The sequence below is a fragment of the Oncorhynchus nerka genome, linkage group LG11, assembly GCF_034236695.1.
Source record: "Oncorhynchus nerka isolate Pitt River linkage group LG11, Oner_Uvic_2.0, whole genome shotgun sequence".
Classification (NCBI taxonomy): domain Eukaryota; kingdom Metazoa; phylum Chordata; class Actinopteri; order Salmoniformes; family Salmonidae; genus Oncorhynchus; species Oncorhynchus nerka.
The window spans coordinates 52,718,147-52,742,836 of record NC_088406.1 but is presented as its reverse complement, the minus strand read 5'-3'; the positions used below and the strand labels follow the sequence as shown (position 1 = coordinate 52,742,836).

The 24,690-nt window shown below is 44.2% G+C and overlaps 1 protein-coding gene across 1 annotated transcript; it reads left to right on the top strand.

The window, feature by feature from the left end:
• The first annotated feature begins 7,842 nt into the window (after positions 1 to 7,842).
• On the top strand, positions 7,843 to 13,454 carry spa17 (sperm autoantigenic protein 17). The gene is made up of 3 exons (XM_029673989.2): positions 7,843 to 8,178; positions 9,669 to 9,876; positions 11,577 to 13,454. Exons 1-3 carry the CDS (start codon positions 8,164 to 8,166, stop codon positions 11,630 to 11,632), a joined length of 279 nt encoding a protein of 92 aa, XP_029529849.1. The 5' UTR covers positions 7,843 to 8,163; the 3' UTR covers positions 11,633 to 13,454.
• The last annotated feature ends 11,236 nt before the right edge of the window (positions 13,455 to 24,690 follow it).

The window sequence follows — 24,690 nt, the reverse complement described above, 5'->3', positions numbered from 1 at the left end:
TTATTTCGATTAAATCGGGCCATATAAAGCCAAGATATCGTTATATGTAGACTGTGTGATAAACGAAAAAAACAGCGATTTCACAACGTAACGTCATTTTTTAAAATTCAAAAAGTAGACGATAAACTTTCACAAAACACTTCGAAATACGTTTGTAATGCTACTTTAGGTATTAGTAAACGTTAATAAGCGATAAAAATCATCCGTAGGCGATGTAAATATCATTAGCTGTCGTCTTGGAAAAAATTTCAGGAGAGAGCTCTTCCGGAATGATCTGGGCGGAGACCGGAGGTAAGCGGTGCCCCTCTTTCGGTTCAACCAAGAATCAAAGATGATTAAATTCACAAGATACTCGACAACATGGGGATGCTGTGGGAGTTGAATGCTCGGTCTTATCTAATTCGGGTCACTGTTAACAATTGCTGGAAGTGGCGCAAGGATATTTATTTCCATTTTCTGTGATCAGGTTTTCCTGCGCTTTCCGATGTAACGCACGTTATGTAATAGCCACAGTCGTGATTTAACCAGTTTTAAAAACGTCAGAGGGTTTCCTATCCACACATTCTAACCATATGAACGTACTATATTCCTGGCATGAGTAGCAGGGCGCTGAAATGTTGCGCGATTTTTGACAAAATGTTCAAAAAAGTAGAGGGTCGACTGAAGAGGTTAAAGTGGTAGGCATTTTGTGTAACTCAACATGTGTTGTAAATCAAATTATACAAACCCCCAAAAATCTATTTTAATTCCAGGTTGTAAGGCAACGAAATAGGAAAAATGCCAAGGGGGGTGAATACTTTTGCAAGCAAGCACTGTATGTGCTGAAGAACTGAGAGGGACAAAAGAGTGTGAGGAACAAGGCACTGCAGAGGAAGGCCTCAGTGAAGGCTTCAAAGATCTTGCTGATGCTCAGGAGAGTTCAATGTCGCTCATGGTTGAAATCAGTGGACGATTATCACCACCCCAAACTGAATCCCCTGAACCTATCCTACAGGAAACAACTGACAATTCAGGGGGTGTTCCAGAAGAGGAAGGAATAGAGAATCTAATTGTTTCCACAACATATACTGGGGAAACGCATGAAGTTGCACCCTCCATTGATGATGCCTCCAGAATCTTGTCAGATAATGGAAGTGTTTTAGGTGATGATAAAGAGCAAAAGGAGGAAAGTCTTGTTCAGATCAGCACTGAGTATGAACAACAGCCAGAGGAGGAAGGTTCGGTCGAGGCTTCACAAAGTGAATCAAAACGACCAGATGTTGTGTCTGAGGATGCTGAGGAAGAGGCCTTGTTGGAGATGATATTGATAAGATCCTTCAAAGATACAAGGAGAAGCTTGCCAGGAGAACAAGGTTAGACCTGTAGAGCTCCAGCAAGAGGACGATGAGAAGGAGACGGGACACAACTGAGCAACAGGAGGACGCAGTGGAGTACAGGGAAACTGAACTAAAAGGACTTGGCAAATAGGATACAGACCAAGCTGATGACAACCCAGAGCACATGCCAGAAGGACAAATAAAGGACATTGTGGACAAGACTTATGACCAGGTAAAGATAAATGTTTTGCTGATTTTTGGGAGGAATTGTTATGTCCAGTAAAGTCATTTACCCACTGTCATTCAGTATTTCATTTATCCATTGCAGGTTTTATATATTGACACAGGTCAGTTTGGATTGGTCATAACGGCTAGATTGTCATTGGGAAAATCCACGTAGCAAGCAGACATTTTATTGTTGCAAAATATATCACTTTGATTATACAGTGTACGTATAAGTTTGGTCTGCAGTATAACCACACTTTTAATGGAAACATCTTCCCTAACAGACAGTATTGGCAGTATGCTAGCAGTAGCAGCTTATGCAGGCTATTCACCTGGTTCAGACACTCTAATGAACTCTAATGAAATGTGTCCTTTGCAGTCTGCTCCCATTCCTGTCCCAAGTAGCTGTATTAAAAATAAACCCTTCAAGGACATCTCTGATCAACAACATCGCTCTGTACCTCTCCACTCGGGGTCTCCAGTGAGAGGTGATTGAAAATGCCCCAAAAATAGTTCCGCTTCCTCATGATGACATGTAGGGACTTTGAATGTCATCCGTTCGCCTTAAGCAGACACATTTCAAGTAGCAGTCTTTTTTGCACCCCCCTTTGCCCTCAGAACATTTGGCATGGACTCTACAAGGTGTCAAAAGCGTTCCACAGGGATGTTGACTCCAATGTTTCCCACAGTTGTCAAGTTGGCTGGATGTCCTTTGGGCGGTGGACCATTCTTGATACACACGGGAAACTGAGTGTGAAAAACCCAGCAGCGTTGCAGTTCTTGACATACTCATGGCACCTACTACCCTACCCTGTTCAAAGGCACTTAAATATTTTGTCTTGCCCATTCACCCCCTGAATTGCACACATACACAATCCGTGTCCTAATTGTCTCAAGGCTTAAAAATCCTTCTTTATCCTGTCCCCTCATCTACACTGATTGAAGTGGATTTAACAAGTGATCATAGCTTTCACCTGGGTTCACCTGGTCAGTCTATGTCATCAACCTGGTCTCAGAGCATTTAATTTAATTCTGAACATAAATCCGAAACACTCCATTTATATTGATATGTTACATTTCGTTTGCTATGTATTTAGGATGTCCATCACCCATTTCGTATGATATGTTACGAATTACAATTCGTATTATATTTTACGAATTTGCAAAACATACAATATGTTACGAATTTGCAAAACGTACAATATGGCTAACGTTAGCTAGGCTAGGAGTTAGGGTTAGCTAACATGCAAAGTAGTTGCAAAGTAGCTAAAAGGTAGTAAGTAGTTGAAAAGCTGCTAACTAGCTAAAATGCTAAAGCTGTCTGTGATGAGATTCGAACTCGCAACTCTGGGTTGCTAGACATCCGCCTTATACCATCCACCCCGACCAACCACCATACTTTTGTTTTTGCCTTAAGTAACCATCTATCTTATGTAACCATACCAAACGTAACATATCATACTAATTTGAGTTACCCTGATTTACATGTATTATCTTATGTCGTGTAGGAGACCGGGCTGATGTCCTGGAAAGAGTAGGTGATCCTAATGTTTGTACACTCTGTGTATATCACGGACACGCCTTAACTATCTTGTGTCTAGCTTCTTTTTTTTAAACGGGCTATATTCCCTTCTCTTTCCGTTTGATAGGCTATGAACATGAATTTGGGCTAGGCTACGCTTTCATCATTTTATGCATGTTTGGCTTTCTCTAGATCAAACAACAAATGAATCTAACGGAGTTCCATCTAAAACAAACATAAGGTACCCAGGCGACTAATAATGAGAGAGAACAAACAATATCAATAGCCTATAGAAACATCAAATCAATCAAATGTATTTATAAAGCCCTTCTTACATCAGCTGATATCTCAAAGTGCTGTACAGAAACCCAGCCTAAAACCCCAAACAGCAAGCAATGCAGGTGTAGAAGCACAGTGGCTAGGAAAAACTCCCTAGAAAGGCCAGAACCTAGGAAGAAACCTAGAGAGGAACCAGGCTATGAGTCCTCTTCTGGTTGTGCTGGTTGGAGATTATAACAGAACATGGCCAAGATGTTCAAATGTTCATAGATGACCAGCAGGGTCAAATAATAATAATCACAGTGGCTGTCGAGGGTGCAACAGGTCAGCACCTCAGGAGTAAATGTAAGTTGGCTTTTCATAGCCGATCATTCAGAGTATCTCTACCGCTCCTGCTGTCTCTAGAGATTCGAAAACAGCAGGTCTGGGACAGGTAGCACGTCCGGTGAATAGGTCAGAGTTCCATAGCAGCAGACAGAACAGTTGAAACTGGAGCAGCAGCACGGCCAGCTGGACTGGGAACAGCAAGAGTCATCAGGCCAGGTAGTCCTGAGGCATGGTCCTCCGAGAAAGATAAATAAATAATTAGAGACAGCATATTCACACATATTCACATACTCCAGATGTAACAGACTGACCCTAGCCCCCCGACACATAAACTACTGCAGCATAAATACTGGAGGCTGAGACAGGAGGGGTCGGGAGACACTGTGGCCCCATCTGACGATACCCCTAGACAGGGACAAACAGGCAGGATATAACCCCACCCACTTTGCCAAAGCACATCCCCCACACCACTAGAGGGATACCTTCAACCACCAACCTACCATCCTGAGACAAGGCTGAGTATAGCCCACAAAGATCTCCGCCACGGCACAACCTAAGGGGGGCGCCAACCCAGACAGGAAGATCACGTCAGTGACTCAACCCACTCAAGTGACGCACCCCTCCTAGGGACGGCATGGAAGAGCATCAGTAAGCCAGTGACACAGCACCTGTAATAGGGTTAGAGACAGAGAATCCCAGTGGAGAGAGGGGAACCGGCCAGGCAGAGACAGCAAGGGCGGTTCGTTGCTCCAGTGCTTTTCCATTCACCTTCACACTCCTGGGCCAGACTACACTCAATCTTAGGACCTACTGAAGAGATGAGTCTTCAATAAAGACTTAAATGTTGAGACCGAGTCTGCGTCTCACATGGATAGGTAGACCATTCCATAAAAATGGACAATTAGGAGGCCTGCGTCTTGTGACCGTAGCGTACGTGTAGGTGTGTACGGCAGGACCAAATCGGAAAGATAGGTAGGAGCAAGCCCATGTAATGCTTTGCAGGTTAGCAGTAAAACCTTGAAATCAGCCATTGCCTTGACAGGAAGCCAGTGTAGGGAGGCTAGCACTGGAGTAATATGATAAAAAGTTTTGATTCTAGTCAAGATTCTAGCAGCTGTGTTTAGCACTAACTGAAGTTTATTTAGTGCTTTATCCGTGTAGCCGTAAAGTAGAGCATCGCAGTAGTCTAACCTAGAAGTGACAAGCGTGGATACATTTTTCTGCATCATTTTTGTACAGAAAGTTTCTGATTTTTGCAATGTTACGTATATAGAAAAAAGTTGTCCTTGAAACAGTCTTAATATGTTCGGCAAAAGAGAGATCAGGGTCCAGAATAACGCAGAGGTCCTTCACAGTTTTATTTGAGATGACTGTACAACCATCAAGATTAATTGTCAGATTCAACAGAAGATCTCTTTGTTTCTTGGGACCTAGAACAAGCATCTCTGTTTCGTCCGAGTTTAAAAGTAGAACATTTGCAGCCGTCCACACGCTTATGTCGGAAACACAGGCCTCCATCGAGGGCAATTTTGGGGCTTTGCCATGTTTCATTTTTTTTGTGGTAAGTATTGTTGTCAAGTTTAATCAAGTTTAAGCTTATTGAGAAAGAAATTATCCTTGCGGTGTGGATAAATCCCATCATGCGAGGTTGAAAACCAAATTGCCAATAAAATATCATCCCTCTAGGCCTATCAAAAAAGCTTTAAGACAGTTAAAATGAATAACAGTAGCCTATTTTCCAGATATTATAATAGCCTAAGAAGGTGTTGTCCTGAAGTTGCCACTTTCAGAAAGAACAGGAATGAAAGTCGGAGTCTATAGGCCTAGACGTAGACTATTCTCAGTCACAGCTTTATGACAGATTGAACAAACAATATTAAGAGATGAGGATGAGGCAATTAAAACAATTATCGTCCAGTTCTGAAGAATGTACACTTTGCTTCTATGCAGCCCATGATTTATAACCTAATGGCAAGACAGCCCATTCCTCATCAGTTGCAGCTGTCACTTTGCTCAGTCATGTGGGCGCCACGCAGACACACACACAAACCTGTTCCTTGCTGAAGCTTCACCAGAAAGGAATATTAGCAAAGATTTGCATGCACTTAGCCTCAACCCAGACTTTCAACAACATCTTTTGCCATGATTCGTCCAGTTGTAGCATGCGATTTTTGTCTCTAGCCCAACGGTGGTTTGACATCGTCCAACCCTAGTGCGTGTGTTTGTTTGTGCATAGCCTAATATATTGGATCTGAATTTTCAGTGCCATGTTCTGTTTGTTCTTGGTTATTCCAGTCTAAATGATCATTGAGCCCAAAACAAGATTTATGAGCTAATGTGAATTGCGTGATTTAGACTATTCCCACTTGGCACAGACGTCAATTCAACATCTATTGCACTTTGGTTCAATTCAATTTCATTGAAATGACATGGAAACAACGTGGATTCCACCAATGTGTGCCGAGTGGGTTGTCACCAATAACCCATTTAATATATTTGGGCCAAAGGGTGGTCTTAGGCTGGGAGGTAGGGAGAGTAGGATTTAGAGGGATGTTACCATGGAAACTTGCACCATCCTTTTCCCTTCTTGGTCTTATCGCGGAAGGTCTGGAAGATGGAGATGCACATGATGAACTACATGTAGATAGTTTGCTAGACAATGAGAATGTGTGCATATGGATGGTGGAAAATAAACTGAGAAAAGGGAGACAGTTCGTTTTTATTCATTGGATCACTGTATTTTGCAACTTAACACACCTGTATCTGCAGCATATCCATCCCTTCTCTATTTCTCGCCTTTAAATGTAGGCGGTCTACTCTGACCTATACCAAATGTCTTGTCCAGTGACTTTGTCCACTCTTTTTGCTGTTCTTTATTCCCAGGGACGTTTTGACTAATCTATATCTGTAGGCAAAGGGCAGTTTAGTCACTGTACTGTACTCATCCTTAAATTGGCTTTGATAGATTAACAAGGTGACAATTAATGACTCACACATACACATCACATGTCACACACACACACACGCATATCACACAAACACACACACACCCACACGTCACAACCCAAACCAAACAGAATCGTACATTTCCAACATACATCTGGTGAGGAGAACAGACCGTAAGAAAACATATTGATTGTACGTTTCAGACCTTTTAACTCAAAGCTGAAGCAAAGCGTGACCAGGTGGATTTTTTTTGAAAGATAATGTATTGACATAATGGGATGAAACAGGGGGAGGCAGTCATGTAAGAGAGGAACACGGACACATGGATGTGTTTGCCGCTCTCCTCCCTGTCTCAGAGGCAATGAGCGAGGGCGGGGGTGGCATCTGGGAACTGAATGATGGAAAGGGTTTTTAGTTCTCCCTCTAAGTGTGTACAACTGAGCAACTAAACCAGTACGACATGTACTGTACATGTCTGTACATTGTGTGCGTGGTTTCTCTTAGGTTTTCCCGGTTACACTTTACTTGGCATGTGCCAAATGGTACAGTAGATGGCATGTGCCAAATGGTACAGTAGATGGCATGTGCCAAATGGTACAGTAGATGGCATGTGCCAAATGGTACAGTAGATGGCATGTGCCAAATGGTACAGTATGTGGCATGTGCCAAATGGTACAGTAGATTTACATTTACATTTAAGTCATTTAGCAGACGCTCTTATCCAGAGCGACTTACAAATTGGTGCGTTCACCTTAAGACATCCAGTGGAACAGCCACTTTACAATAGTGCATCTAAATCTTTTAAGGGGGGGGGGATGAGAAGGATTACTTTATCCTATCCTAGGTATTCCTGAAAGAGGTGGGGTTTCAGGTGTCTCCGGAAGGTGGTGATTGACTCCGCTGTCCTGGCGTCGTGAGGGAGTTTGTTCCACCATTGGGGGGCCAGAGCAGCGAACAGTTTTGACTGGGCTGCGCGGGAACAGTAGATGGCATGTGCCAAATGGTACAGTATGTGGCATGTGCCAAATGGTACAGTATGTGGCATGTGCCAAATGGTACAGAATGTGGCATGTGCCAAATGGTACAGTATGTGGCATGTGCCAAATGGTACAGTAGGTGGCATGTGCCAAATGGCCAGACACCATGTGTTAAAGTGGACATAACTTACATTTATCACTTAAAAAGATTTGTGCAATGTACGAGACCCTTCGTTGATGACTTTGTCATATACTGTACTTTGAGGTCAGGTAAGTCTTTGAGGTGAGGGGTACAGTAGGTCTGTGGGAGCAGAGCAGGTTATCAACCTTAATGAGACTGGGAGGATAGAACACATGGTTTGTGTGCTTGCAGGGGGTTGTTTCACACTCTCTCTTTCTCTCTCCCACCCTCTCTCTCACACACTCTATGCAAGCTAATACTAGGGAGTGTCTGTTAGTGGGAACGAGACGTCTCCATTGAGACACGAGATACATCTTTCTCGGTCAAGTACAGGCAAAAGGCATTTTAGGTCAGTTCATCCGAAGACTGTCATCTCTCAGATTGCTCATCATGGACTGCCACATTGTGAGTACATGCTTGAAATGAATTGTATTGCTTAATATACCGAACCCATATCTAACAAGTAATTATACAAAACTATTCCTTCCTTACAGCTTTTTAACAGCATTACAGCTTTTTTTATATCATTCTAATTGGGTGATGGATTTATTAAAAGGCTTTTATATATGTGTTGAACGAGATTTATATTTTAGGAACCGTCAGAAAATCATTTGTTTCCTTGTTATGGTCTTTTTGGCTTGCTTGTTTCATCAGCCCTGAAAACTCCAGCTCTGATCTACCTGGTGTCCACTACACCTGCTTCCACTTCACAAGGCAACTTTGGTCCTATATTATTTGCGTATGGATTGGTTGAAATACTTTAAATGAATACTTTATGAATATCTATGGTAGAATGATATTGATAGCCAGAATGAGTATATAGGTTGTTAACAGTATGAGTATGTTTCTTTGTCATTTGAGCTCATTGAGACGACACATTTAGAGCGTACTGTAGATTAACCCCTTGAAGAGTTAGAGAAACCTCACGGTGGAACGAAAAACACTCCTGTCTTTCTGCTGCTGTAAGATATGCGAATGTTGGCATCCTACTCAGCCGTTAGACCTGAAACTAATGAATGCTATCTGTAATAGTGGGTGGTCACACTCCCACGCTAAGGGGTTTCACTGAGGACACTCTCAAATGCATATCTTTACAGTGCAGTGGGCTTTCTTTGTTTTGCCTATGCACCCAAAAAAAAAAAAATTAAGAGGGGATGAGCAACTGGTGGGGTGCAGCTGACGTGTGTGGATGATTGCTGACAACCATGTCACTGTTCGGTAACCACTTGTGAATAAGGACAGTTCTATGTCACCCACCCACCCACCACTCACCAACCCAGCTTGGTGTATTCTGCCAATGATAAGCTACAAGGTATACAATGGGGCTGTCTTTGTGCTATGAGAGTGTCAGAGAGAGAGAGAGTCTGAGAGATCTAATGTTGAATTCCCTTTATGTTCTTCTCACTCTTGATGGACAGCCTGACTGACTGGCCACTTTTGAACTTGGGGATCACTTTGAAGCACACTTTGAAGCAGAGAAACGTATTTCCTTTCTGTGCATGTTGTTCGAGTGTCAGGTTAAGCAGTTTGGGAACATTGTTTACATAGCAGTTACCCCGTTCCAGTTTAGCAATGGCAGAAGTTAAGGCAATAGGTGTGAGGAAAAACAACAGAGAAGATAGAGCTTCTGTCCGTAGAGTGACCGTGTGATTTAAGGGCCTCCTAGACTTAAGCCCTTGGACCCTTTAGGACCCTGAAGATGCAATTGAGGAGGATATTTCATTATCGTTGACAACCATAAACAAGCTGATCTCCACTGCTGTTGGCCTCAGGCGGAATTAGTCATTTTGGGCTCCTAGGCAGAAGATAATCTGGGGACCCTACTCATGCTACATTACCCCAACCAAGCCCCCTCTAAATCACCTAATTTCTCAGATATACTTGTCCTCCTATAGGAAGAATGCAGCCAACCCCAGGAGGAGGAGGATATCATGGACATACCTCTGGATGACCCCGAGGCCAACAAGGCAGCTGCCAAGATCCAGGCTGGCTTCCGTGGTCACATGACCAGGAAGAAGATTAAGCCTTCTGACAAGCCTGAGGGGGAGGATGAGGAAGTGAGCAGCAGTGGTGAGGCCCTCAACGGAAACCAGGGGGACACAGGTCAGTGACACTAGTGTCCCCTGACACACACACACACACACGTAGACCCAAACCGGTTTAGACTGGTATTAGCCTTGATATACCCCTCAGGACTATCAGGACTAGTCTGGTGTAGGCCTATGTCATCAGTAACAGTTATACACAAATGATTTCAGTGTAATTTTCAGCTTGTACACTTTCACTTTGGACATTGGTTATGGTTCTGATGCTTGTGTCCCTGACATCATGTACATCCAGATTTGCACACTATTAGCAAAGTAACAGGACGGCCATTTTGTGTCCATAACAATATTAAATGCATTTATTGATCTGTTTTCAACATCAAATGCATACATTGTATGCATAATTCAGGGACACATGAAGGACCGCCATTTAACACAGCTTGAGAGCAATTTAAAAGCCATGCATAATTAACGGGGTCTAATAAAGCTCATTAATGAGTTATTTCAATGTAAGTAATTTGACACTCCATAAAGGCTGCAGTGCATGATTGAAATCTACAACGAACGTCTTTATGAGGTGATTATTAATGAATAGTCCATTAGTTATATTGTCAAATAGATGGATGCATTCTAATGAGAAATGTTGATCACAACTCAAGACGTGTGAGAGGGTGTCGGTGCCCAGAACCATGGCAAATCTTATCGAGATGTTCTGCGATAGTGTTCAATTATAAAGTGAATGAGATGCCTTCCTATCTAATCAACACGTTTTGTGGTGAAAATATATTCAGGGCAAAACTGTACAGTTTGCACAAATACATGTTGAAAGTGGTTTGCCACAGTATTTTCATAGTTGAGCTCCAGGACATTTTTTTGTCAGTTTCTTTTTAAACATATCAGCTACTGAAATGTACGTTCTTTGGCGGGTGACTAAAGCCTCGAGAAAACTTCCAGGAATCAAAAAGTGTACATTGCAGCTTATTTCACATGTTCCTATTCCAGGGGCAGAGTATACTATATTAGTGTGTTACCCATCCCAAATGCAAAATGCATTTGACTTATTCGTTGTAATCGTACAGCAACAGCACATATTAAGCAGGCAACCACCACTTCACTGGTTCGTCCTTTGTTTAATAAAGAAATGGGACAGGACATTTTGTGGCGTTTACAGTGTTCCTTGTGTCTGTTCTATTTGTTGGTGTTCATTTTTGTGTTGAGTATGTGGAAACACGGGACAGAGGTTAGAATATATTCCAGGTCCAGTTGTTTCACCTTTACAGGACTTGAATTGGGTTTAGCCACATCCTTGAAGAAATGACCGACAAACAACTTTCCAATTCAAGCCTTCTCTGAGCGTCACCAACCCCCAACCCAGTTCTTGGTTGCCAAGCATCTTTATGTAGCAGTGTTATTTTTAACACCAGGTGCCTTATACCTCTGAGACACAGTAGAATTAATGTTCCTTGTCGTAGAGGCATGGGCCAGCTAAAGCTCTCCCTCTTGGAGTAGCCTCTGCTTTTCACTTGGGTTATTGGTAACACATCCGATGAATACGGTCTTTATAATGCATTATAAGCTCATTAATAACACGTGAGCTGTGCATAATGCATTATAAGGAGGGTATTCATAGGAAGTGTTTCACCAGGATCAGTAGTACCAATTGAATCATTGTCATTATAGCCTTGCTGAGTAATGGCAAAATGAATTCTTCATCCCATCTGCAGTGCTAAATTCTGCTTCTTCTTCGGTCTGTTTTAGTATCAGGAGGATCAGAGGGAGTAGAGAGAGATGACACATCTGTGCCGGAACAGTGAAGCCTCTGACCTCGATGAAGAGAAGAAGAAGAAGAAGATTTTTTTTAAAGAAGAAGAGGCATGGCTGTGGCTGTACCTTTTTTTTTCCAGGGGAGCAACTTTCTATGTAACACAAAAAAAAGCAGTGTATTATCCAGATTTTGGGATGTCATCTGATTTGTGAACTCTTTAACACTCCTGCGTCTTTGACCCAAATTTGCATCTCTCACTGCATGTACTTGTGAAACTTCTGGTAGTGTGCTAGTCTAGAAGAAGATATGCGAGGCTGATAACAATTTTGTCTCATGCTAAACAGGGCTGATTTGAGTCGAATATAAAGTTTGTGTACAATTATGCATTATGAATGCACGTCAACCGCTGGAATGCTTGTTTCTGCGTTGTTTCAGGTGCTTGTATAATTACTATTTCATTATTTCTGGTGTACACAATATCGCTAAAAGGGAGGTAGGTACCCTTATGGGTTATTGGAAGGCATACTATTTAAGTTGATAATTAATGTATTGTTATTTAGATTTGTAGTCTTTAAGTGTTGTGCACAATAATGAATAATGGAATTACTTTCACATATTAGTCAGCATCACCATTTTCTCCAAATCAGATCTTCCAACACAGTAAGCATGCAGTACTATAGTTTATTTGCAGATAGTAGTACTCACGTTAAGCTTTATCTTTAGAGAAATTGAGTCATATCCTCTGCTAAACTATTGACCTAAATCAGGTGGTATTATTATCAGGGGTTGGAACCAAAATTATTTTCCAATTGTTTCGTTCTGAACAGAACCATCATTTTTTAAATTTCCATTCCACTGTTCCGACCTGAAAAATGAAGTTCAGAACCGGTTCTTACCCCAAAAAAGTACCAGTATATATCTTTCATTTCTGTTCTTTTTATAAACCTCTGAAATATATATATTTTTACATTTACTCATTATTTATTAACTTACTTCACCAATTAGTGCGGATAGAGCAGCTTGCTATGGAGCGGGCAAGCGATGGTTGTTTTAGCTTACGCAGCCTAGGCAGCCGTTAGACTGGGCTACAGTTGTTAACATGCATGATGGACACATGTAGGGGCATGAGATGCAACTGAAATTTTGCAGCTGGGGAGAGAGCGAGAAATGCTGGAGGGGGAGGCTTGACTTGAAGCGCTGGGCATTATTATCAACATGCATTATCTGAATTAGGGCCACATCATTATTCCTACAGAGGAGCGGTTTCTATGGAGGAACTTTGAATGTCGTTGAACTTCCGAGCGTTGGCTTAAAGTTGGACCAGAGCTAGCTAGCTAGCTTTCGAACAAGCTTGTGTGTGCAGAGTGGCACCAGAATTTAAAACAAAACATCATACATTTTTTTAGTTAATAAATCCACTGTGAAACGTGATAGTATCTCTAACTAGCATCGAGAAAGTGAATTCATTCTTCTCTAATTATAAATCTGAATTTCTGAATCACGCTTGTAACATCAGTAGGCTACAGTAGACTAAGCTTCGAAGGGAGAGGGGCAGGTTGCCTACACATGCAGACACACTGGTGAAGATTTTCAGCTGGCAGGCAGACACTGGAATATGAAAAAAAATGCCTGGAATGTAAAATAACGTTATTAACCGGTCACCATGCTTTTAAATGAACTGTCCTGTTCCAGAACGGTATAGATCACTTTCGTTCACAGTTCTGATCCTGTTCCTCAAATAAATATTTTTTTTGTGTTATTTTCTGGTTTTCAGTTCTGTTCCCTGATTATCATCATGCTTCATGAACAGATTGAATTAAATCATTGTAAAGGAATAAAAGTTGTAAATCAATAAATCCATATCAAATGTTTGTGTAGGACATCATTTCAGCTGTTCAGAGCACCATATATATTTCATGAGTAATATATCATTCATAACAAAAACAAGTCTTGACCCTGACCCTTACCCACTCATGGATTTGGTGATGGGTGTTTGAAAAAGATGAGTCATTTAAATGTAGAAACAGTCATTAACACTTGACCCGCAAATGACTGTATCCAAGGTTATTGAGCTAGGATTCTGGAGTGAATCAATAATAACAGCAGAGTCTTCCAGCTCTATCAACATGATTACAAACATGATCACGCTGACAACAAATTATGACAGAACATGATCACCCGATATTGAATGGTGTTTCATAGAATGCATCAACCCTAGTTTTAAAGGGAAAGTTCAGGATTTTACAACTTGATGTTAGATGATTACTCACCCTGAAAGTAGTCTATGGTCCAGGAAAAATTGTAATCTGAACTTCCCCTTTAAGAGTTAAATGGATTCCAAAAGTAGTGTAGGGAATGCAATCTCAAGACAGAACAGTTGTTTTTTCACTCAACCTGTTCTTTTTTCACTGAACTGTAATGCAGCACAAGCATAGCTGTTAATTGGAAAGTCTTCCCACCACTAAACTGAAACAAATGGTAACTGGTCTTCCGTGAAAAGCTTTCTCTGTAGGGGAACGCCAGGAATACCTCACATCACATGACAAGTAGGAGACTTGCTTGATTGTTTGGTTGGTTGAACAGAATCTCATCTTTCCCCAGTTTCTATTCATGTTGCAGCTTTGAATATAATACATATAATGATTTTCCTCGGAAAAACATTCTCATTGTGTCTCACATTTCAACAGGTGCATCACCTGTTAGACTGCTGTCAAATATCTTATCATCTTACAAATAATAGTAATAATTAATAATAATAGCGCTTTCATAACAATCTCAAAGCAACAAATGACAGCGATGTTCTTTAAAGTGAATCTGCATATTCCCTTAGTCGAAAAAAAAGTTACATTCATAGTCAGTGTTGTTTCATTGGCTGAGGTGCTCTTTCTGTTGCCTTTTCTCTCCATATGAGAAAAGAGCAGGGTTGAGATATGGAAGGAGGAAGCACAAGACTCACTCACAGCTCACCCACGCTCACTCCCACACACATCTTAGCTCAGCCCAGCCACACAGAGGCACTGAAGGAATCTCTCTCCCCCTCCGAATGGGTTCTGTCACCAGCTGCTGAATGATAAGGCATTAAAGAGACATTCTGCTGGTTTTCCATGGCAACACAAAGCCACAGAAGACAGCACTAGTTTCTCAGCTTGACACAGCGCCTCACCACTTCTCCCAGTGTTCCCACAGGTATCTAAACACAGCTGTTTAATGACACTGACTGTAGAATCAATATGCCAGACAAACACCGCCAAACAGCACTTCAGCAGCAGGGAACTGTAAATTAATTTCTAAAAAGAGTTTGATGGACAGCTTTGTCCAAAAGAGTTCAACATCTCTTAGTTATGTTGTGTATTTCACCGTGGAAAGATTAACAGCATCCAAATACAACAATTTGTTAATCAATGTTTTTCAATGCAGAGAAGAACTGTTCCAGAAATAAAACACTTCAGCTGAGACAGAATGCAATATCTGAAATTTGGCATCTATTTTGATCTAATTTTGAATGTAAAATATATATTTCTTAACATATTGTTATGCAGATGAGTAAGGACCCAACAGCGATTCAACAGAAACAGAGTCTTTTAATGTCCAAACAGGGAAAACAAAAACATAAATCCTCTATTTTTGCAGGAGAGTCCTCCTTCTAGTAGTAGAGGAGAATTGCAGGGCTAGCGGCAACCGACTGCAGGTCCCTCTGGGTAGGCGCGGGCCGTAGAGGACAGAGACACCTGCTCACACGCAGCATCTGAAGAAGAGGCAGATTACGACAGGACGGGACAAGGGCAAAGCAAACAAGAATCCGACAAGGACAGAAGCAGAAACAGAGAGAGAAATAGAGACTTAATCAGAGGGCAAAAGAGGGGACAGGTGTGAGAGAGTAAACGAGGTCGTTAGGAGAATGAGGAACAGCTGGGAGCAGGAACGGAACGATAGCGAGAGAGAGTAACCAATACGACCAGCAGGGGGAAACGAAGAGAAGGGAAAGCACAGGGACAAGACATAACATGACAGTACCCCCCCACTCACCGAGCGCCTCCTGGCGCACTCGAGGAGGAAACCTGGCGGCAACGGAGGAAATCATCGATCAGCGAACGGTCCAGCACGTCCCGAGATGGAACCCAACTCCTTTCCTCAGGACCGTAACCCTCCCAATCCACTAGGTACTGATGACCACGGCCCCGAGGACGCATGTCCATAATCTTCCGAACCCTGTAGATAGGTGCGCCCTCGACAAGGACGGGGGGAAGACGAACGGGGGCGCGAAGAAAAGGCTTGACACAGGAGACATGGAAGACCGGGTGGACGCGACGAAGATGTCGCGGAAGAAGAAGTCGCACTGCGACAGGATTAACGACCTGAGAAATACGGAACGGACCAATGAACCGCGGGGTCAACTTGCGAGAAGCTGTCATAAGGGGAAGGTTACGAGTGGAGAGCCATACTCTCTGACCGCGACAATACCTAGGACTCTTAGTCCTACGCTTATTAGCGGCTCTCACAGTCTGCGCCCTATAACGGCAAAGTGCAGACCTGACCCTCCTCCAGGTGCGCTCACAACGTTGGACAAAAGCCTGAGCGGAGGGGACGCTGGACTCGGCGAGCTGGGACGAGAACAGAGGAGGCTGGTACCCGAGGCTACTCTGAAAAGGAGATAGCCCGGTCGCAGACGAAGGAAGCGAGTTGTGAGCGTATTCTGCCCAGGGGAGCTGTTCTGCCCAAGACGCAGGGTTTCGAAAAGAAAGACTGCGTAAGATGCGACCAATCGTCTGATTGGCCCGTTCTGCTTGACCGTTAGACTGGGGGTGAAAACCGGAAGAGAGACTGACGGAAGCCCCAATCAAACGGCAAAACTCCCTCCAAAATTGAGACGTGAATTGCGGACCCCTGTCCGAAACGGCGTCTGACGGAAGGCCATGAATTCTGAAAACATTCTCAATGATGATTTGTGCCGTCTCTTTAGCAGAAGGGAGTTTAGCGAGGGGAATAAAATGAGCCGCCTTAGAGAACCTATCGACAACCGTTAGAATAACAGTCTTCCCGCTGACGAAGGAAGACCGGTAATAAAGTCTAAGGCGATGTGAGACCACGGTCGAGAGGGAATGGAAAGCGGTCTGAGACGGCCGGCAGGAGGAGAGTTACCGGACTTAGTCTGCGCGCAGTCCGAACAAGCAGCCACGAAACGACGCGTGTCACGCTCCTGAGTGGGCCACCAGAAACGCTGGCGAATAGAAGCAAGCGTACCCCGAACGCCGGGATGGCCGGCTAACTTGGCAGAGTGAGCCCACTGAAGAACGGCCAGACGAGTAGGAACGGGAACGAAAAGAAGGTTCCTAGGACAAGCGCGGCGACGGAGTGTGAGTGAGTGCTTGCTTTACCTGCCTCTCAATTCCCCAGACAGTCAACCCGACAACACGCCCCTCAGGGAGAATCCCCTCGGGGTCGGTGGAGGCTACTGAAGAACTGAAGAGACGGGACAAAGCATCAGGCTTGGTGTTCTTTGAGCCCGGACGATAAGAAATAACGAACTCGAAACGAGCGAAAAACAGCGCCCAACGAGCCTGACGAGCATTAAGTCGTTTGGCAGAACGGATGTACTCAAGGTTCTTATGGTCAGTCCAAACGACAAAAGGAACGGTCGCCCCCTCCAACCACTGTCGCCATTCGCCTAGGGCTAAGCGGATGGCGAGCAGTTCGCGGTTTCCCACATCATAGTTACGTTCCGACGGCGACAGGCGATGAGAAAAATACGCGCAAGGATGGACCTTATCGTCAGAATGGGAGCGCTGGGACAGAATGGCTCCCACGCCCACCTCTGACGCGTCAACCTCGACAATGAACTGTCTAGAGACGTCAGGTGTAACAAGGATAGGAGCGGATGTAAAACGCTTCTTGAGGAGATCAAAAGCTCCCTGGGCGGAAACGGACCACTTAAAGCACGTCTTGACAGAAGTAAGGGCTGTGAGAGGAGCTGCCACCTGACCGAAATTACGAATGAAACGACGATAGAAATTCGCGAAACCGAGAAAGCGCTGCAGCTCGACACGTGACTTAGGGACGGGCCAATCACTGACAGCTTGGACCTTAGCGGAATCCATCTGAATGCCTTCAGCGGAAATAACAGAACCGAGAAATGTGACGGAAGAGACATGAAAAGCGCACTTCTCAGCCTTCACATAAAGACAATTCTCTAAAAGGCGCTGGAGGACACGTCGAACGTGCTGAACATGAATCTGGAGTGACGGTGAAAAAATCAGGATATCGTCAAGGTAAACGAAAACAAAGATGTTCAGCATGTCTCTCAGTACATCATTCACTAAAGCCTGAAAGACAGCTGGAGCGTTAGCGAGACCGAACGGCAGAACCCGGTATTCAAAATGCCCTAACGGAGTGTTAAACGCCGTTTTCCACTCGTCCCCCTCCCTGATGCGCACGAGATGGTAAGCGTTACGAAGGTCCAACTTAGTGAAAAACCTGGCTCCCTGCAGGATCTCGAAGGCTGAAGACATAAGGGGAAGCGGATAACGATTCTTAACCGTTATGTCATTCAGCCCTCGATAATCCACGCAGGGGCGCAGGGTCCCGTCTTTTTTCTTAACAAAAAAAAAACCCGCTCCGGCGGGAGAGGAGGAAGGGACTACGGTACCGGCGTCGAGAGCTACAGACAAATAATCTTCGAGAGCCTTACGTTCGGGAGCCGACAGAGAATATAGTCTACCCCGGGGGGGAGTGGTACCCGGAAAGAGATCTATACTACAATCATACGACCGGTGAGGAGGAAGGGAGGTGGCCCTGGACCGACTGAAGACCGTGCGCAGATCATGATATTCCTCCGGCACCCCTGTCAAATCACCAGGCTCCTCCTGTGAAGAGGGGGCAGAAGAAACAGGAGGGATAGCAGACATTAAACATTTCACATGACAAGAGACGTTCCAGGAGAGGATAGAATTACTTGACCAATTAATAGAAGGATTATGACACACTAGCCAGGGATGGCCCAAAACAACAGGAGAAAAAGGTGAACGAAAAATCAAAAAAGAAATGGTTTCGCTATGATTACCAGAGACAGTGAGGGTTAAAGGTAGCGTTTCACGCTGAATACTGGGGAGAGGACTACCATCCAAGGCGAACATGGCCGTGGGCTCCCCTAACTGTCTGAGAGGAATGTCATGTTCCCGAGCCCAGGCTTCGTCCATAAAACAGCCCTCCGCCCCAGAGTCTATCAAGGCACTGCAGGAAGCTGCCGAACCGGTCCAGCGTAGATGGACCGACAAGGTAGTACAGGATCTTGAAGGAGAGACCTGAGTAGTAGCGCTCACCAGTAGCCCTCCGCTTACTGATGAGCTCTGGCTTTACTGGACATGAAATGACAAAATGACCAGCGGAACCGCAATAGAGACAGAGGCGGTTGGTGATTCTCCGTTCCCTCTCCTTAGTCGAGATGCGAATACCCCCAGCTGCATGGGCTCAGCACCTGAGCCACTGGAGGAAGATGGTAGTGATGCGGAGAGGGGGGAAACGGATAACGCGAGCTCTCTTCCACGAGCTCGGTGACGAAGATCTACCCGTCGTTCTATCCGAATAGCGAGTTCAATCAAAGAATCCACGCTGGAAGGAACCTCCCGGGAGAGAATCTCATCCTTTACCTCCGCGTGGAGACCCTCCAGAAAACGAGCGAGCAACGCCCGGCTCGTTCCAGTCACTGGAGGCAGCAAGAGTGCGAAACTCTATAGAGTAGTCCGTTATGGATCGATTCCCTTGACATAGGGAAGACAGGGCCCTGGAAGCTTCTTTCCCAAAAACTGAACGATCAAAAACCCGTATCATCTCCTCCTTAAAGTTCTGATACTGGTTAGTACACTCAGCCCTTGCCTCCCAGATTGCCGTGCCCCACTCACGAGCCCGTCCTGTAAGGAGAGATATGACGTAGGCGATACGAGCTGTACCCCTGGAGTACGTGTTGGGCTGGAGAGAGAACACAATATCACACTGGGTGAGGAACGAGCGGCATTCAGTAGGCTCCCCAGAGTAACACGGTGGGTTATTAATTCTGGGCTCCGGAGACTCGGAAGCCCTGGAAGTAGCCGGTGGATCAAGGCGGAGATTGTGAATATGTTTCGAGAGGTCGGAGACTTGGGCGGCCAGGGTCTCAACGGCATGTCGAGCAGCAGACAATTCCTGCTCGTGTCTGCCTAGCATCGCTCCCTGGATCTCGACGGCTGAGTAGAGAGGATCCGAAGTCGCTGGGTCCATTCTTGGTCGGATTCTTCTGTTATGCAGATGAGTAAGGACCCAACAGCGATTCAACAGAAACAGAGTCTTTTAATGTCCAAACAGGGAAAACAAAAACATAAATCCTCTATTTTTGCAGGAGAGTCCTCCTTCTAGTAGTAGAGGAGAATTGCAGGGCTAGCGGCAACCGACTGCAGGTCCCTCTGGGTAGGCGCGGGCCGTAGAGGACAGAGACACCTGCTCACACGCAGCATCTGAAGAAGAGGCAGATTACGACAGGACGGGACAAGGGCAAAGCAAACAAGAATCCGACAAGGACAGAAGCAGAAACAGAGAGAGAAATAGAGACTTAATCAGAGGGCAAAAGAGGGGACAGGTGTGAGAGAGTAAACGAGGTCGTTAGGAGAATGAGGAACAGCTGGGAGCAGGAACGGAACGATAGCGAGAGAGAGTAACCAATACGACCAGCAGGGGGAAACGAAGAGAAGGGAAAGCACAGGGACAAGACATAACATGACACATATGTGGTTGTGTTTAGTCCTTTTAAGGGCTGGTGAATGTTGTGGGGGGGAAAAACAATCAGTCTGTGTGTTTGAAACTCGCATCAAATTAAAGTCTGATAGTCTATTTTTAAAATGTTAATCTGGATTGATTCGCTCTCTTGGTTCCCTCACAGATTGTCAGCGCCATCACTGTGTTCTCCTGGGCAGCAATTAGTGGTGGAAGTAAGTCAAACTTAACAGCAGAGGGCACTGTTGGTCATCACAGTCATCATCATCGTCATGTCTACGACCTCACTCTTTAAGGACAGGGCTCGTATTTATAAAGCGTCTCAGAGTAAGAGTGCTGAACTAGGATCAGGTCCCTCCTGCCATAGTAATCTTATTCATTATGATCTAAAAGGCTAAACTGATCCTAGATCAGCATTCCTACTCTGAGATGCTTGGTGCATTCGGCTCTAGATTTCTAGGTTATCCAAACTGTGGTTCATTGGGGGTGCGATTGAGCACAATATGAATTTCACTGATTACTGGATCGCTCAGCCCATACTGAAAAGGGGCAATACTGCATGAGGTACACTCGCTCTACCATGTACCATTGGGCTAAAGTTCTTCCTTGCTGTCATCACAAGAGTTATACACACTGCATGTATGAAGCTGCGTGTACACAGGCAGCCTAATTCTGATCTTTTTCCACTAATCGGTCTTTGGCCCAAACAGATCAGCTCGTTTGGCAAAATTGGACAAAGTATCAGCCTTTGAAAAGGATTCCATGTCCACTTCCAGTCTCTCTGACTTATAGTCTGGACTGAATTATAGTCTGGTCGACAGAGACCTGCTGTGTGTCTTCTCTCTGATAACGTGACAGTGTGTCTCATACATGAGCAGAAGAGGGCCCCTCATACTCTCTGTTTTATATTGACAGCAAGTGTTTCCCTTGATTTAGGAACCGTTAGAAGATGAGAGGGGTGCTTTTATCCAGGGCTCAGAGGACAGAGTCAGTCAGATAGAGTCTGATTGTGTGTCTCAGCCCTCCAGGCTTTGATGGCTTACTACAGAGGAGTTTGAATACAGGGACCCTGTGAGAGTTCTACTCAGGGCTGGCTCTTGCCTTTTTGCCCCCCCCCCCCCCCCACACCTCTCTCTTGATGGTGGAGAGAAATATATCGGTTTTAAAGTTAATTTCCTGTAATTCTACCGAGAGAAAATGCTTTTTTGAACAAATTTCCTGCAATTCTACTCATTTTGCCGTGGGGCAGAGAGACATTTGTTCAGTTTTAAAGCAAATTTCCTGCTAATGCAAAACTAAATTTCAAACTTACCCTTTGTGAATTCTACTATTTTTACTCTCAACAGTAAGTTGAGACCCCGACTGAGTATCTAAAGAAATATTATAAAATAAACGGCCGGGGGCCCTTAAGCGACCGCTTATATGACTTATGCCTGGAGTCGGCCCTGGTTCTACTATGGGTGAAAGATGGCAACAGTTGCTTGGTTGGCTAGCTCTGACATTCCACTTCTAGGTTTACTACACTGCCTTTGTTGAATAAACAGTAAGACAGAACGTAACCGTAGGGATTTCCCCTATGGACATGACTTACGGTGCAATGTACAGTACATCACTGATGGTCTCCAAACTCCAAACTCAATCCAATCCAAACTGATATTGAAGTTTTGTCAATATTGTTTGATAGACAAGTAAAAGGCCAACATGCTCTGTTTGAAGGTGAATTTGCTCTTGAGGCCAAAACGACCAAATACTCAATCTAAACATGAATCGATTTAGTGTAAGTGTAAGTCTGGAATCAGACAATCCACCGTGACATGTGCTTATTGCAGGTGTATAAATTGTGAGACTGAACATTGAGTGACAGGAGGAATACAGTTGTGATGATGGTGACAGCCTTTATGGTAAGGTTTTTAGCCTTACACTGTTTTGCTTATCAGTGATATTGATATTTGTTGCTTGCATGTACAGTGCCTTCAGAAAGTACACCCCTTGATTTATCCCACATTTCTCCAGCAACTGAGTTACGATGGACACCTGTATCTTTGTAATGACTGGATGTATTGATTCATCATCCAAAGTGTAATGAATAACTTCACCATGCTCAAAGGGATATTTCAAGATTTTTATTTTATTTAACTTGGCAAATCAGTTAAGAACAAATTGTTATTTACAATGACGGCTTTGTTCAGGGACAGAACAACAGATTTTTACCTTGTCAGCTCGGGGATTCAATCTAGCAACCTTTTGGTTACTAGCCCACCGCTCTAACCACTAGGCTACCTGCCGTCCCTACACTCTAACCACTAGGCTACCTGCCGTCCCTACACTCTAACCACTAGGCTACCTGCCGTCCCAATGGATATTCCATGTCTGCTTTTGTGTTTTACCCATCTACCAATAGGTGCCCTTCTCAGCGAGGCATTGGAAAACACCCCTGGTCTTTGTGGTTCAATCTGTGTTTGAAATTCACTGCTCGACTGAGGGACCTTGCAGATAATTGTATGTCTGGGGTACAGAGATGAGGTAGTCATTCAAAGTGATGTTAAACATTGTGCACAGAGTGAGTCCATGCAACTTATTCTGTGTCTTATTAATAAAACCTTTGCTCCTGAACTTATTTAGGCATGTCATTATGAAGTGGTTGAATACTCAAGACATTCCAGCTTTTCATTATTATATTCATTTTACTATTTCAAAAAACAAAATTCCGGCCTCCCGGGTGGCGCAGTGGTCTAAGGCTAGCTGTGCCACCAGAGACTCTGGGTTCGAGCCCAGGCTCTGACGCAGCCGTCCACAACCGGGAGGTCCATGGGGCGACGCACAATTGGCCTAGCTTCGTCCAGGTTAGGGAGGGTTTGGCCGGTAGGGATATCCTGGTCTCATCGCGCACTAGCGACTCCTGTGGCGGGCCGGGTGCAGTGCACGCTGGTCAGGTCGCTAGGTGTACGGTGTTTCCTCCGACACATTGGTGCGGCTGGCTTCCGGGTTGTATGCCCGCTGTGTTAAGAAGCAGTGCGGTTTGGTTGGGTTGTGTTTCGTAGGGCGCCTGAAAAAAAAAAAAGATAGTAACTACTAACAATTGGATACTACGGAATTGGGGTGTCAAAAAAAATACAAAAAATAAATCCACTTTGACATTATGGGGTATTGTGTGTAGGCCAGTGACAAAACATCTCAATTGAATACATTTAAATTCAGGCTGGAACGCAACATAATGTGGAAAAATTCAAGGGGATACTTGACTTGTGAATACTTTCTGAACTGCAGTGTACAGTGTCAGAGAGGATGTACTTTTCACTTGTCTGAACTGCAGTGTACAGTGTCAGAGAGGATGTACTTTTCACTTGTCTGAACTGCAGTGTACAGTGTCAGAGAGGATGTACTTTCACTTGTCTGAACTGCAGTGTACAGTGTCAGAGAGGATGTACTTTTCACTTGTCTGAACTGCAGTGTACAGTGTCAGAGAGGATGTACTTTTCACTTGTCTGAACTGCAGTGTACAGTGTCAGAGAGGATGCACTTTTCACTTGTCTGAACTGCAGTGTACAGTGTCAGAGAGGATGTACTTTTCACTTGTCTGAACTGTAGTGTACAGTGTCAGAGAGGATGTACTTTTCACTTGTCTGAACTGCAGTGTACAGTGTCAGAGAGGATGTACTTTTCACTTGTCTGAACTGCAGTGTACAGTGTCAGAGAGGATGTACTTTTCACTTGTCTGAACTGTAGTGTACAGTGTCAGAGAGGATGTACTTTTCACTTGTCTGAACTGCAGTGTACAGTGTCAGAGAGGATGTACTTTTCACTTGTCTGAACTGCAGTGTACAGTGTCAGAGAGGATGTACTTTTCACTTGTCTGAACTGCAGTGTACAGTGTCAGAGAGGATGTACTTTTCACTTGTCTGAACTGCAGTGTACATGCTGCAACAAGAAGCTGAATTGCAGGTATTGTCACAATGATAAGATTATCAGAAATATCAAAACATGTTATAACAACATCAATCACGGTGTCATACTGTTCATGTCTCCCGTGTATTACTTCTGTGCTCATTGATTTCCAGATTTTAATGCACCACCTAGTGGCCACATTGGGAACACATGGAATGTTTTTCTGAGTACTTCCCACACTTCTCTTCCCATCATCTTACATCTGGGGTGTATGCACTAATAACCAAACGGAAGCAAACGGGCCGTGACAGGGAGGGACTAACCTGAATTTGTCCAAAAATAATTGCTTGTTTTTGTAGCAAAACAGTTTTTTAAGGTGTGGACTAACACATAATCACTGTTTCTCTCTTATTTAGAGTCTGGAGGGGGTGGGGACAGTAGTTGAGGATAGCAGTTAGTTGTTTTTCAAGAGCAGTTATTCTG